This window comes from Mytilus trossulus, chromosome 3 (assembly GCF_036588685.1).
Source record: "Mytilus trossulus isolate FHL-02 chromosome 3, PNRI_Mtr1.1.1.hap1, whole genome shotgun sequence".
Lineage (NCBI taxonomy): Eukaryota > Metazoa > Mollusca > Bivalvia > Mytilida > Mytilidae > Mytilus > Mytilus trossulus.
In genome coordinates this window covers 89,410,906-89,427,523 of record NC_086375.1, presented here as the reverse complement: position 1 = coordinate 89,427,523, position 16,618 = coordinate 89,410,906, and the positions used below count along the sequence as shown (strand labels likewise).

The window sequence follows — 16,618 nt, the reverse complement described above, 5'->3', positions numbered from 1 at the left end:
CCATTACCTTGGTTATAACTGTTATTACTTTTTCATTAATCTGTAATATATTATCTTGTGTTTTTCAAAACAATTGTTTTAGTATTCAAATATTAAATTAGCAAAGCATTCTGAAAATAAAATTCTGCAGCAAAACAGACCAAATTAAAATGCATTCACATGTATGGATAACTAAAAACATATGGAGATATTAAATGAAAGCCAATGAGACTACTATCCACATGAGACCAAATGAGCTGAACAGACTTCAACAATTAGCAAAATCCATACTATATAGTTCAGTTCAAAGCTCCTATGAAATTGAAGTACAAAGTCCAAAAAGAGGACCAACCATTTACTTGTTTTCTATTGTTTGGGAGGTTTCAAATTTGAAATGAGCCAAAATCTTTCTACTGTATACAAATTTTGTAATGATACTTGCTATTTGTAATGAACATTTAAAATTCAATCCAAACTGTTTGTATTTTGACAGAGTGATTTATGGTCATTAGGGATTACTGCAATAGAAATGGCTGAAGGCAAGCCACGTAAGTAGACAACATTAATCTCTGGTTACCATGGAAAGTAAACTACATCTGTTAAGGTGTTTAGTTATCATCCTTTTAATATATAAAGGACTTTTTCAAAATATTAAAAAACAAGCGAAAACAAGAATGTGTCCATAGTACACGGATGCCCCACTCGCACTATCATTTTACATGTTCACTGGACCGTAAAATTGGGGTCAATACTTTAATTTGGCATTAAAATTAGAAAGATCATATCATAGGGAACATGTGTACTAAGTTTCAAGTTGATTGGACTTCAAATTCATCAAAAACTACCTTGACCAAAAACTTTAACCTGAGCTTCACACTATCTTTTTCTTTGTTCAGTGGACCATGAAATTGGGGTCAATACTTTAATTTGACACTAAAATTAGAAAGATCATATCATAGGGAACATGTGTACTAAGTTTCAAGTTGATTGGACTTCAACTTCATCAAAAACGACCTTGACCAAAAACTTTAACCTGAGCTTCACACTATCTTTTTCTTTGTTCAGTGGACCATGAAATTGGGGTCAATACTTTAATTTGACATTAAAATTAGAAAGATCATATCATAGGGAACATGTGTACTAAGTTTCAAGTTGATTGGACTTCAACTTCATCAAAAACTACCTCGACCAAAAACTTTAACCTGAAGCAGGACGAACAAACGGACGAACGAACGAACAGACGGACGAACGAATGGACGAACGGAGGCACAGACCAGAAAACATAATGCCCCTCTTCTATCGAAGGTGGGGCATAACAACCAGTGTTTATGCCCATTTATAGGTGTTTTGTTTTTTGGTCTGTGCGTTATTTCGTTCATTTGTTTGTCCATCTGTACCACAAAATGTTAAAGTTTTTGGTCAAGGTAGATTTTTTATGGGGATGTAGTCCAGGTTTAGCTTGATGAAAAGATCATTTGTATGAGGTAAATCTTACACATATAAAAAAAAAAGATGTGGTATGATTGCCAATGAGACAACTGTTCACAAGGGACCAAAACGACACAGACATTAACAACTATAGGTCACTGTATGGCCTTCAACAATGAGCAAAGTCTGTACCGCATAGTTGGCTATAAAAGGCCCCTATATGACAATGTAAAACAATTCAAATGAGAAAACTAACTGCCTTATTTATATAAAAAAATGAACGAAAAACAAATATGTAACACATAAACACTGGACAACCATTGAATTACAGGCTCCTGACTTGTGAAAGGCACATACATAACACGCAATCGACAACCATTGAATTACAAGCTCCTGACTTTTGAAAGGCACATACATAACACACAGTCGACAACCATTGAATTACAGGCTCCTGACTTGTGAAAGGCACATACATAACACGCAGTCGACAACCATTGAATTACCGGCTCCTGACTTTTGAAAGGCACATACATAACACACAGTCGACAACCATTGAATTACAGGCTCCTGACTTTTGAAAGGCACATACATAACACACAGTCGACAACCATTGAATTACAGGCTCCTGACTTTTGAAAGGCACATACATAACACGCAGTCAACAACCATTGAATTACAGGCTCCTGACTTGTGAAAGGCACATACATAACACACAGTCTTGTTGTTTCATCCGAAAAAGTATTTTTATTTGCATTAATATTAATTTGATTTGTTGAAATTTTTACCATCATCCACAATTACAAATAGAATTACCAAATATTAAACGAATATAATTATTGATATCGTTTTTTTCAGCACTCTGTGATATGCATCCAATGCGAGCCTTATTTTTAATTCCCAGAAACCCCCCACCAAGATTAAAATCCTCAAAGTGGTAAGTGTTATTGTTGACAGAAACCCCCCACCAAGATTAAAGTCCTCAAAGTGGTAAGTGTTATTGTTGACAGAAACCCCCCACCAAGATTAAAATCCTCAAAGTGGTAAGTGTTATTGCTGACAGAAACCCCCCACCAAGTTTAAAATCCTCAAAGTGGTAAGTGTTATTGTTGACAGAAACCCCCCACCGAGATTAAAATCCTCAAAGTGGTAAGTGTTATTGTTAAAATATTGATCTGCATAAACCCTTTAACTGATAGCTGCCCTGTCAGAAGCAACTCTGTGACGATGACTTCCCTGGCTATTGTGACACAAGTGAGAGTTCTTCATATTAAATATCAATATCAATAAACAAGTTGTATTTAGTTATCTATTTCTTTATTTAATTCACTCACACCATAGACACAATTTTTTTCATGTTGTGATAAAAAAAAAAAAAAAACTAAAAAAATCATTAAAATGAAAAATTTCTATATTTTTGGTATTAAATCATAAGAAATTCCTGAAATTTGACTTTTTGTCCCAAACTCAATTTTCTAAGCCTTAACTGCAAAAGGTTGAAAATTTTACCAAGGTTGTGCAAATTCTTTACACTGAACAATGTCCATTCCAAGTGTTTTGTACATGAAATAAGATGCCAACAGTTCAAGTATCATAATGAGAACTCATACTCTTTTGAAAGCAATTTATATCTCAGAAACTTTTATTGACACCTTATATTTAAGAAGTATTATCACTTCTGATTTTGTTATCAATCTTTAGCATTCTTACTTTTTAGGTCATCGAGATTTCAGAATTTCGTAGAAACTTGTTTAATAAAAGATTACACACAGAGGCCAAATACAGAAAACCTGCTAAAACATCCATACATAAAAGATCAACCAACTGAGAGACAAGTCAGGATACAACTTAAAGATCATATAGATAGACATAAAAAGAATAGAAGGAGTAAGTCAGACAAACATAAACGGATAGAAAGAGTTAAAGAAATGCACAATAACCACCAATTCAATTTTTTTTTTCATGATTCAGTTCATCAAAATATTTATTGTTATACCAAAATTGTATAATACAAATTAACAATAACGGCCTGTTCACAAAGAAGAAAAAAAAACAATCGGATTTTGTCAGGAAAATCCTAATAAAAAATTTCAAAGGCATGCAATCCAAGGGAGATAATTGACTAGAAATATATTTGAAATCAACCAACTTTTGCATGATTTTGTTTTAAGAAAAAAATAAGATCAGCTACCACAATTTTCAGTAAATATTCCAAAATTTGATTATAACCCTAAGTGTAATATCAATTCCTACATATAGAGGCCATTTGGGGATTCATCAATTTATAACTTGGGCCTCAGTGGCATAGTGGTCTAAGTAGTAACTACTGTAACCACTAGCCAGTCAACACTGAGGTTGTAATTTTGAAACCAGCTCCTGCTGGTGCAATCGACTCCAATCTTAATTGACTAGGATTGTAATTCTTACTATTGAAGGTCTGTGGTTTTCTTCAGCAATCCAGCTTCCTCCACCAATAAAAACTGACCGCCATGAAAGAGCCTACTGTGAATTCATTATTATTCGTTGAATATCAATTTTCGTGGATTTCGTGGGAACAGGTAAACCACGAAATTAGATGTTCAACGAATAGCAAATTTTCTATAGGCTGGTATGCAGATTTCAGCAAAACCACGAAATTAAATCTCCACGAACATCTAAGATTTCCTTAATCCACGAAAAATTGGTACCCACGAAAATAAATGAATCCACAGTAAATGCTGTGCTTAAAAGAGGTGTTAAAACACCAAAAATCAAAATTCTAATCAATTTATAGCTAAAACAAATTGAGATTTGTATAAGATTCAAATAGGACATTACAATGAAATGAGTTATTGATAATTCCACCAATGTTACAGCTGATGACCATGATACAGAGTATGAATACGAGGGAAGTGATAATGAAGAAGAGGAAGACAATACTACACCTGGGGAACCAAGGTAACGTAATAAACAAATATAGGTCAAACAAGGTAACATGATAAAACAAATACAGGTCAACCACCACACCTGGGGAACCAAGGTTACATTATAAACAAATATAGGTCAACCACCACACCTGGGGAACCAAGGTAATGTGATAAACAAATATAGGTCAAACGAGGGAAGTGATAACGAAGAAGAGGAAGACAATACCACACCTGGGGAACCAAGGTAAAGTGATAAACAAATATAGGTCAACCACCACACCTGGGGAACCAAAGTAACATTATAAACAGATATAGGTCAACCACCACACCTGGGGAACCAAGGTAAAGTGATAAACAAATATAGGTCAACCACCACACCTGGGGAACCAAAGTAACATTATAAACAGATATAGGTCAACCACCACACCTGGGGAACCAAGGTAATGTAATAAACAAATAAAAGTCAACCACCACACCTGGGGAACCAAGGTAACGTCATAAACAAAAATAGGTCACCTAATAAACAAATATAGGTCAACCACCACACCTGGAAAACCAAGGTAATGTATTAAACAAATAGAGGTCAACCACCACACCTGGGGAACCAAGGTTACGTAATAAACAAATATAGGTCAACCACCACACCTGGGGAACCAAGGTAACGTAATAAACAAATATAGGTCAACCACCACACCTGGGGAACCAAGGTAACATAATAAACAAATATAGGTCAACCACCACACCTTGGGAACCAAGGTAACGTAATAAACAAATATAGGTCAACCACCACACCTGGGGAACCAAGGTAGCGTAATAAACAAATACAGGTCAACCACCACACCTGGGGAACCAAGGTAACGTACTAAACAAATACAGGTCAACCACCACAGCTAGGGAACCAAGGTAATGTAATAAACAAATATAGGTCAACTACCTCACTTGGGGAATCAAGGTTACCTAGTAAACAAATATAGGTCAACCACCACACCTGGGGAACCAAGGTAAAGTTATAAACAAATAAAGGTCAAACAAGGTAACATGATAAAACAAATAAAAGTCAACCAAGGTCACATAATAAATTTTTAGAAGCAGTTAACTGATGAAACATTCAGGTAGCACAGATGATATTCACATAGGGGTGTACAAAGTTAAACAGTTAATTTGTGATAATGTGATGCATGAGTAAAGCATAGAAATTCATTATTCAAATCAAATGAAAGTTCAATGAATACTTCCATAATTTTATTTTTCAAACATTTATATTTTTATTTTCAGTTCAATATTACAAATACCAGGGGAATCCACATTAAAACGTAACTTCCAGCTTATACAACAGAGAGAGGGTCAACCTGGGGCAAAGCCCACAGCTCCACCACAACAGATTCACAATCAGCAACACAACAAAGGTCAAAGACCTCAACAACAACAAGGTCAAAGACCTCAACAACAACAAGGTCATAACCATAGAGATAATGGTGGACATAGACCCCCCTCATCTCATCAGGGATGGCCAGTTTCTAGTCACTTCCAAGCTCAGCCAGTTCATCAACAACCACAACCACAGAAACAAGTCCCTAGACAGTCCCAGATTATAGGTATGGTAGATATTGATCATTGTTACAAACAAGTCCCTAGACAATCCCAGATTATAGGTATGGTAGATATTGATCATTGTTACAAACAAGTCCCTAGACAGTCCCAGATTATAGGTATGGTAGATATTGATCATTGTTACAAACAAGTCCCTAGACAGTCCCAGATTATAGGTATGGTAGATATTGATCATTGTTACAAACAAGTCCCTAGACAGTCCCAGATTATAGGTATGGTAGATATTGATCATTGTTACAAACAAGTCCCTAGACAGTCCCAGATTATAGGTATGGTAGATATTGATCATTGTTACAAACAAGTCCCTAGACAGTCCCAGATTATAGGTATGGTAGATATTGATCATTGTTACAAACAAGTCCCTAGACAGTCCCAGATTATAGGTATGGTAGATATTGATCATTGTTACAAACAAGTCCCTAGACAGTCCCAGATTATAGGTATGGTAGATATTGATCATTGTTATGGTAAACTTGTGTATTCACAAAGCAATGGGTTCAAGGTAGCTGTAAGATAGCATTTGACAACTTCCAAGAGTTAATTGGTACCAAGGTAGCTTTTTGAATAATAGTTAGCAATTTATTTATTCATGGGTTAGGAGTTTTTCCATTGTTTAATTGAGAAGATACTTCCTTTTGGCCACTGATACTTGGAGTTTTCTTATATTAAAAATCTGAATACATGTATATCATCTGCAAGGATTTTCTGTAGCCTTATTTATAAGTGATGCTTATTTGAAATTATTACCAGAGTGAAGTGTTTTGATTGGGTAAACATAAGTACTGCTACAACTAAATAGGGTAAACTTCCAAGGTGACATCACCTAGTAGTCAATAAGTGTATCAACCTTAATGTATTTGACAGAATAAAACTACTAGGAATAATATCATATTTGTAAATAGAAAACATGGCAGTTTAATTAATTATCAACTTTATTTGTTCTTGTAAAGTTTCAGGACGTTTTATAGGTAATCTATAGTTAATCTTGTAACTAAATGAGTGATGCTTTCTAATCTTAACATCTTTTCTAGAAAATTGTCACGACTTGAAAGTCATTTTCTTTTTTTTTTTAAAGATTCATGCAACTTTTTTTAGCATGTTGAATGTCTTTGTAATTATAGCATTATTCTACATAGCATTTCAATATGTATGACAGGTATGATATATAATCAACACACACATACATAGGTATGTGACACACACATACATAGGTATGTGAACCAGCATGTACAGATTTCCTTAAAATGTAAAACATGGAGACAGAAAATACTTAAATGTTCTTGTGAGGGTGAACATGAAACTATTCATTGTCTTTAAGTGTCAAATTTTACTGTGAGCAAATTTTGATTGTATGTGCTTTATCCGTGCATTTGTATGTGTTTTATCAAAGAAGTTGTGTGTGTTTTAACAGTGTGTTTGTTTCTGTTTTATCCGTGCATTTGTATGTGTTTAATCAGTGAGGTTGTATGTGTTAAATCAGTGAGGTTGTATGTGTTCTATCAGTGTGTTGGTAGGAGTTTTATGAGTTTGTTTTTATGTGTTTTTATAGTACATCTTAACTTAGGAGTTTTATGAATTTGTTTACATGTGTTTTATCAGTGCGTTTGTAGTTTTTGATTCAGCCAGTTTGTATGTTTTATCATTGCCTTTGAATGTGTTTTTTCTGTGAGGTATGTATGTGTTCTATCAGTGTGTTGGTAGGAGTTTTATGAGTTTGTTTATATGTGTTTTATCAGTGTGTTTGTAGTTTTTTATTAAGCCAGTTTGTATGTTTTATCATTGCCTTTGAATGTGTTTTTTCTGTGAGGTATGTATGTGTTCTATCAGTGTGTTGGTAGGAGTTTTATGAGTTTGTTTATATGTGTTTTATCAGTGTGTTTGTAGTTTTTGATTAAGCCAGTTTGTATGTGTTTTATCATTACCTTTTATGTGTTTTTTCTGTGGGTTTGTTTGGGTTCATGATATAGAGTAGCCATGGGAATCTGACTGGTGTGATCAGTTTATCCTGCTATAAGTTATGTTTTGTTTTGAGTAGGTAATATGGTATTTCCTCTTAAGTACTCTATTTTTAGTCTGTGCAGTTTGTTTATGTCACCTCCTTAGTTATGGTTATAAAAGTCAGAACCATAGGTCAGTTATGCTTCATAATGATCAGGAATTATAATTCAATAGAGGTGATCCCCATGTTTTACAAAATATTACAGTTTGTATGCTGAAACCAATACATTTAGAATATCACTTAAAAAAGTCTATTAGAAGTTGTATCAACCAGATGCAATTATGCTTCTTAAATAAAAGGATGATAAAAAAAATCATGTATGTTATAGCTTCACTGCCAAACATCTTGCTTATAAAAATTGATGTGCAAATATTGGTGTTATAACTAATGAATATAGGTTCAATCTCTACTAGGTACAATCTTATCAAATGTTTTAATCATGTGAATTACAAATAACTTCTTTAAATTGTTGCTTTTTGGAAACTTGAAATATATGTATAAACATGTCAAGAAATTAGATTGGAAGTTCAATATTGGTGAAAAACAATAAAGACATCAAAATATTGGAAAAAAATATTGCTTTAGAGATTGACCTATGAGTGTTGATATTGCTTATTTATTCTTTGCTGTATTTATACCTTGTAGAAGAGGAAGAGGATCAGAATGAGGAACCAGGTTACCTCCCTTTGTCATTTATACCGAGTGCTTTTTTTAATTTTTGCTGTGAAACACATTTATCAACTTTTCTTGAACTCTTCCTTATTATCTAAATAAATAGTTTATTTTTATACGTAGCCTATTTCATTTGAAAATTACCTGAAGTCTGACCATTAATGACCTACCTCCATCTTGACTTTAGATTTATGATAATAAATGACTACAATATGTAATTATCTCCCATGATTTCAAATCAAAAACTTTAAAAATTCTTTGAAATCTATATAAGGAATGGTTACTATTTGTTTTGTTTTTATTCAAAGCATGAAATGGAAAAGTTGATAGTGTGAACATTTACTCAGATACAAGCATATACAGAGAAAAGTTATTAGCAATGAAATAATATTTCACCAAATATATAGTTCTCATCAGACATGTTTATAGTACAGTAGTTATCAAAAGTACCAGGCTTATAGTTGGATACACCTGACACACGTTTAGTCTACATAAGACTCATTAGTAACAAACTGTAAGCCTAGACCATGATAAAACAAATAACTATTGAGATATTTTGGTATTAATCATTTTGAAGATTAATTGATTATTGGTATTAAAATAGAATGCCAAATCAGTTGTGTTAAAGGAGATAGTATACAGTCCAATGTGTTTACCCCTATAACTTGATAATCAGTAAAGGTATTCTAAATCTACCAATTAACATCATACAAATGTTCTCATGACATTGTCAAATATATTTATTTGTCTGTGATCCAGGGGATAGGGTTAACCGTTATGTTATACAGTCTGTCTGTCTATATGATTGGCTGCCCCTGAAACACATGTTTATTATGATGTGAACCTTTAAAATTATATGCTAAATGAGGGTTTGATCCTGATTTTTTTTTAATATAGTAAAAACTGGCTATTCTGTTATAATATTATGGATGCAGATTTCTATCTGATAGGGTTTTTCTTCAAACCAAACTACAGAAATAAATTAAACACTGATGAGAAATGGTTAAATAAATCAGTGGATAAGACCTATTACTTTCCTCACATATAGACTTGTCCCTTAAAATATGTAAATCTTAGAATTATCTCATCTATTTCCTGGCACTATCAATAGTAACATGTCAAATATTAATCTGGAATAATTGTTACTATATAGTATGTATTATATGCATGATGTGGCAGTAGACAAAAGCTATATATCTATGTTTGATATAGTGTAATGTTGTTTTTTTTGGTACAATAAAATTTTGCATGGCCATATTGTAAACTTGGGAGAAATCTCTAGTCTTCAATTAGCTGGACAACATTAAATGAACAGATATTTATGAATGTTTAATACATTTTTATCCTTTGATATTAGAAAAATTATGATACACCAGCCCATAATGTTGTAAAAGTAAAGTGTAAAACTTGATGTGATATTGTTTGCATGACATATAAACATAGACGCCTGAAGTAGGTCGTATTTATTTTTGCAAAATTGAACATAGACAAACAAAAATATGTAAATAATTGGAAACAGCACATCATGATTATTGAATATGTTTTTGTTTTAAATTTTCAGAGCAGAGACCATTAAGTGCTGGTCATAAACCACAGGGTGACCCAAGGAATCAATTGAACAGAGGTCATAATAAAAAACCAGAGGTACGTAGGTCTATGAGTTAACATTTGTTGGAGATATTTCCATAGGGCACAGATTGTGGAAACTTTTGGAAACTAAAAGAAAAATGTTATCTTATGCTTCATTTTTGCCACATGCATGCTGTCACTCAAATATATAGAAACTAGCATTAATTAAATTCATACATAATATCATGGAAAGATGGGGGCAGGTCATGAAGTTCAAACTGTGTGGTTATGTATGCATAATACATGGCAATATTATGGATAATGGCTTAAAAAATATTTTTTTGAGTATATCTTTTGATAACGGCACTGTTCTAGCTATGGTTAGGAGAAAGTTTGGCCCTATCAATCAATTTTAACGTCTTACATATTGTGAGTTTTAATTTGCTTGTTTAATATCTATTTTTGCTCTGGGTTTTATTATGTATTAAAGTTGCTATTCGATAAATCAATGTTATTTTATCTTGAGATATGTTATTTTATATGAATCCAATATTGTTTTGTAGGATTTAGATGTGCTAGCTGCCCATTTAAATGAGTTAGGAGCTGCTGACAAACCAACCACGACCGTTCTTGTAGAGGATGACCGGTCAGATGATGAGGAGGAAGAGGTGGTCAACCGTGACGGTACACTGTTAGCCTCTGAGCCTGCTCGTCCTTTGTAAGTATACCACAGAGTTATTTAACAATTGTCCTTTCAAGGTCTTCTTGTCAAGAACAAACTTTCTAGATCTGGAAGACCATAGATGATCTGTTATGACATCAATTATGTTATCACATTCTTACTCGTCAATGGTGAAGAACCACTTCCAAGTGAGAGAAAAATTGCTGTTGTTAATCATAAGGTTGCATTCAAATAAATGAGAAAATCAGTTGTTCACTATAGTTTAGTCCACTATTTATTATAAGTAAGGTATATAACTTATAAGTATATTTTGAACAACAAGCACTATTTAGTTAGTATTAAAATTTCTGTGTGATAATTACAAGCTCAAACAATTTAAAAAAATACTTGAATTGTTTTTCTTCATCTGGAGGGTCGGTTGAAAATCTGGAAATAAAATGAAAGTACTTGCAAACTCACTAGTTTACATCTGGCATACTCCTATATGATATATTGGTGTTTAATTTCAGACCTCCTGGTAACTACAGTCAAGGCACATTAGAAACACTTTCTTCTATGGTTGATGGTAGGTATTAGGCAAATCTTAGATTGATAGGCAATGGAATACTATTAACTTTCTCAACTAACTTTACATGAAAAATAAATTAATTCAAGCACTGAAATTAGATGTTCTTATTATAACCAGACTTAAATTATACACTTATAAACTCTGGACATTTAGACATGTATAGCTATAGACAGACACAAGTATACATTTATAGACTCAGGATTTCTATCTTTTTCACTTATACCCAATATTCACTTTAATTCATAAGAAATTATAAGTAATTTATGGACAACAAATTCAAGATAATATGAATAAAAGCTTCATAATTAAAGATTTTAACTGTTCAATATTGGTTTTTGATTTTTACAAGTTTTTTCAAATTTTACCTGTTACCTGGACTTAATATTTTTACACTGATTTATACTCAATGTGACTGCGGTTTGCAAAAGATAAATTAGAAATATTTGTACTTGAAATTAGCCAGACAAGTAGGTTTGTTCTACATGGGGTTGGACTTTCTAATACTTAGGGGATATTACACATAGTCCACAGTCTTTGTGGTTAGATCCTATTTAAGAGACAAACATATAGATTGCTTTACTGCATGTTGGGTAATGTCATTGACATTTAGGGCTGTTTCAGGAAAAGTTCATAGGTCTTTGTAGGCAATTTTTATAATCAAATTGACATACTGTAAATTCAGAAATTAATGCCAGGTTTTTATTATTGCGAAAAATGCGACTGAGTTGTAAACGCAATAATTTAAACTCGCATTTTGAAATTTTTTATATGAATTTAACAGGATTTTTCTCAAAATCGTAAAAATTAAAATCGCATTTAAGTCTAAAATGACAAAATCGCAATAATAAATGCATGCAATAATTTCTGAATTTACAGTACATCAAAATAAATGATCTGGATGTAAAACTTGCTATAGAATATGTGAATATATGAATATATGTTCATTATCACTGAACTAGTATATATTTGTTAAGGGGCCAGCTGAAGGACGCCTCCGGGTGCGGAAATTTCTCGCTTCATTGAAGACCTGTAGGTGACCTTCTGCTGTTGTTTTTTTATTTGGTCGGGTTGTTGTCTCTTTGACACATTCCCCATTTCCATTCTCAATTTTATGAATATGTAAAACTGTATATACCACTTTATGTATGTGTCAATATTTGTTGATTGTAGACAACACATTACAATCTATGATTATACATGATGTAATAGTTGACGAGGGTGAGTATAGATACAACAAGCAGTAACACTGAATGGCCATTTAACATATATAACACACTGTTAAAAAAAAAGAAAGAACAATTTTCAGCTTATTCTAAAAAAAAAATTTTTTTTAGCATGTCAAAATTCTATTTTGCATATGTTTGAATATAAAGGTAAAGCTGATAATACCAACACAATCATTATGTAAGGTAGATTGACTAGGCGGCTGCCATCTTGGATCTTCTTTGTAAATTTGGTGTTACATAACATTTATTGAGCCCCTCTCTGGTTCTAAAATGATTAAAAATACAAATTGTTTGCCATGAAATTGTCCTTGTGTCTTTGTTAATATACATGATAAAGAGGGAAATGAATGATATGTTTTGTAAAATTTGAGAGTCAATCCACACTTAACTGAAGGCATTAGTACATACCACAGATGTTAAACCTGTGGTCAGTCAAACATGTTCTGTAACCTGCACATTCACACATAAACCTGGCTTGTTCACTGACATGTTACTATAGTATGGGAACATTAGTTTTACTGCTTATTGTATTGTGTGTGACACATTTTACAAGAATGTTGTATATAATTATGCCTTTTAATTTCAAACCAATATTTCTATATATTTTATTAGGATACTGTTGTCATTTTCTCAGTCATTATGTTAAGGTATAAAATCAGATGAAGGAAAGATTACCGTGTTGGTCACATGTTAGTCATTTTGAATTATTTGTTATATCTTCCTTGATTTATTTCCTGCATGCTTATATTTAGATGAGTTTACTGCCAAACAAGGGGACATAACTATTGAAAAGAAATGGGGCAAAAAAATGCAGGAATAAACCAAATGCGACATTGATATAATATATACTTAAAAAAGAATGGAAATTACAATAAATTACACTTTTTACTGAGGTATATAAGTGAGAAAAATGAGAAAAAGCATGGTAATCTATAGGCATTACAATATATATATGTTCTGTTGCTAGCTTTTTTCAAAATGTGAAATAAATAATTTTCCTTTTTATATTGGGGTTGATAAAATTTATTTTTACTGTTAATAATTTTGAAAATCAGTTATAAAATAATATTAGTCTATGCAGGAAAAATTGCTGCTAATAGTTAATGTCATTATATTTTGTTTCTTCATAATTTGCATGTTCATATAATTATTTAAAATACAGTAGTTATTAAATAAATAACTAATGTGTGTTTAACTATTAGACTTTATACTCAAACTCTAGAACCAATTTTTAAAAATAACATTCTTATAGAGAAATAAATTGAGTGAACTTTCATTTTACATGGGTTTTCTTTTTACATAGGGATTCCTGAATTTCAATCTATTTTAGAAGATTTTATAGTACATACCCTGGGTTAATGTTGTAAAACTGTACACAACTTTTTATATTGGAATTGGGATTTTTTTCTGCTGTTTCACATCTTGTACAAAATGTGTTGTATTTATGTGTTATTTTGCATTTTAAGGATACATATTCACTTGCATAAAGGTCATACGGTCATGTTCATTATAAGTTTGAAAAGCATAGCAGATTGTTTTGCACTTTATGTGATGAAGTGTTAATTATATCATTGCATATGTCTACATACTTATTATTAGCTCACCTGCTTTAAGTAAGGGCAAGTCTTTATTATTGCTATCAGTAAGCATCTGTCATTTGTCCATTTGTCTATGTCTGGTCAATGCTTCATAGGATGGGTTATTTTCAAACAATATCATGGCTGGACTGCTATTAAAATTTAAAAAATAATTGACATAATTTCTATAACTTGTTTTGATTGGTATGTCATTGATGAGTCTTTTGTAGACAAACAAGGGTCTGGTACAAATACAAAATTTCAATCCTGGTATCTATGATGAGTTTATCGGTAGTACTTCAATAGAGCTTTAAACCCTGAAAAAAATATTAAAATATTCTAAAAAAAAATCCAATTGAGGACATAAAGATGTGAATAGTGCCTTCACAAGTATTGCTGGAAATATTTGTTGTTTTGAATCAAAGTTATGCATTAAAAGCAGGTAAGCAGTACAGGCTTTCTTTGAACATGTATTAAACACAAGGAAACTTAAAATGAAAAGATATCAGAATATTCAAGCAAAACAGAAATCATATTTATAGAGGGGAGAGAAAAGTTTGACAAATATGGGAAGTACTTAAATTGTTTGTAGAATTTTCTTCTTGGAATATAACCATAATGTCTTTAAGGCCTCTTGTGAAATGACCATTCCTTTGAATCAGAAATGCATGTTTATGTCAATTATGTATGGACAGTTAGATAGTAATTTTAAGTTATAATTAAATGTAAATGTTTCTGTTTCATAAGATGGAAGTCCAAAGCTGAAGAATAAAGATCACACTCGGACAAAGGAAGACGATGATACATTGGTTGTAAGAAGGGTAAGTACATAAATGATATCAACAAAATATATATAACTTTTCTGATTGTTTCATTTCCATTTCTGTGAAAGTTAAAAAAATGGTAAAAAAAACTCAGTTTGGCCTAAAAAATGACCAATTGAAGGCCAAATTTTACTTGATTTCCTTATGCCCAAATCATGTTAGCTTTTTGTCACCATTTATCTGCTGTCTTGTCCTTACATTCTCAGTCTCATATTTTCAACATTCTTACAGAACTTCATGACTCAAATGAATCTGGACTGAATATTGTTGTTTACTAAACCCCCCATTGAAAATACTTCATCCATGATAAGGAAAAGATGCAAGTTTATCGATTTGGAGATTCCCCAAAAAGTGACAGAAAAATAGTAGTAGCTGATAAATTTTATAGGATAAGCTCAAACATTTAATTTTACAACCAATTAATCACCCATCAACTGCTCCAAAGGTGTTTGATCATATAAAGAGAAGGACCTTTTCCCAGCACATTGGAGCATAGAGTCTGATGGTATTTACATGCCTAATCGTAGTAAGATAGTCCTAACGTAGTATAACTGACTGGAGAAGCATGCTGACGCTGTTCTTTACAACAAATGTGTACAGAAAATGAAATAGAAACAAAATATATTGAAGGTTTTATTTTGATTTAGCATTTAAGATCATTTAGTTGGTTTAAGGTAAGTGATGTAATGGTATAACCTGTTTGGCTGATTTCTGGCAGATGTAAGGATGTCTTCCCAAACATTATATGGCAGTAATATAATTCTTGGACTATACATGTATCCCCACTCTTTATATGGCAGTAGTATTCTTCTTGGACTCGTAGGTTTAAACTATTTGCTATTGTTGATAATATTATATTTTTTCAAGAATCAACACTATTGGATGTTTCCCCATTATATACAATTTTCATAGCATGAAATATGAACAAAAAATATATTTGAGTTGTCCCCCTTGCATTAAAAGAAATACTATAATCATTACACTTGAATGGTCATATATTTAAACCTAAGTGATACAACCGAGGCATGTGAAACAATAAATTGCATCTATCTTCTCTTATTATGATGTTAGATTAAATACACAGACCACAAGATTGACATCTGCATGTCCTTATATCTATACTTTTTGTATACAAATGTAATTCTGATTCAGCACAAAGATGTAATGCAGGGATTATCTTACATTTTATTGCTTTAATAGTACATTGGCATATCATATGTTATATATAGCCAATGTACAAGTTTAATACAATTACTTGGATATATATATCTAAGTACTAGTGGCTATGTAACTTTATTAAAGTGATGTTAAGACATTTTATATGGATGCTGCTGTAAAAATAACATACAGTTTAAGACAGTAATGTGTTTCTTTCGCCTGTAATTTTAACCTTGACTTTAATTGGTATGTTGCACCATTATTTATAACACCCATGGTATTTAAGTTTAAACATATAATTATAAATTTCTCTGATGGTCTTTTATGTCAGGAAACTATAGTTTATTGTCCAGGGGGAGGTAACCTCATCATTATTTATACCTTTGATTCAGTCACCCTTCTTAAATCACCATACAAAATTA

The 16,618-nt window shown here is 32.1% G+C and overlaps 1 protein-coding gene across 11 annotated transcripts in view; it reads left to right on the top strand.

Moving 5' to 3' along the window:
- The window catches only part of LOC134712787 (mitogen-activated protein kinase kinase kinase kinase 4-like), an 81,396-nt gene that overhangs the window by 16,818 nt on the left and 47,960 nt on the right, over window positions 1-16,618 (top strand). For 5 of the 11 annotated variants that reach the window (XM_063574649.1, XM_063574657.1, XM_063574650.1 and 2 more), the window contains 12 exons: window positions 473-527; window positions 2,263-2,341; window positions 3,122-3,291; window positions 4,260-4,341; window positions 5,586-5,905; window positions 8,566-8,595; window positions 10,154-10,236; window positions 10,725-10,879; window positions 11,353-11,408; window positions 12,582-12,629; window positions 14,962-15,035; window positions 15,686-15,712. In XM_063574649.1, coding sequence (XP_063430719.1) covers window positions 473-527; window positions 2,263-2,341; window positions 3,122-3,291; window positions 4,260-4,341; window positions 5,586-5,905; window positions 8,566-8,595; window positions 10,154-10,236; window positions 10,725-10,879; window positions 11,353-11,408; window positions 12,582-12,629; window positions 14,962-15,035; window positions 15,686-15,712 — 1,179 coding nt within the window. Of the gene's footprint in view, window positions 1-472; window positions 528-2,262; window positions 2,342-3,121; window positions 3,292-4,259; window positions 4,342-5,585; window positions 5,906-6,871; window positions 6,890-8,565; window positions 8,596-10,153; window positions 10,237-10,724; window positions 10,880-11,352; window positions 11,409-12,581; window positions 12,630-14,961; window positions 15,036-15,685; window positions 15,713-16,618 lie in introns of all 11 variants that reach the window. The other 6 variants (XM_063574654.1, XM_063574652.1, XM_063574651.1 and 3 more) reach the window with 5 other exon arrangements.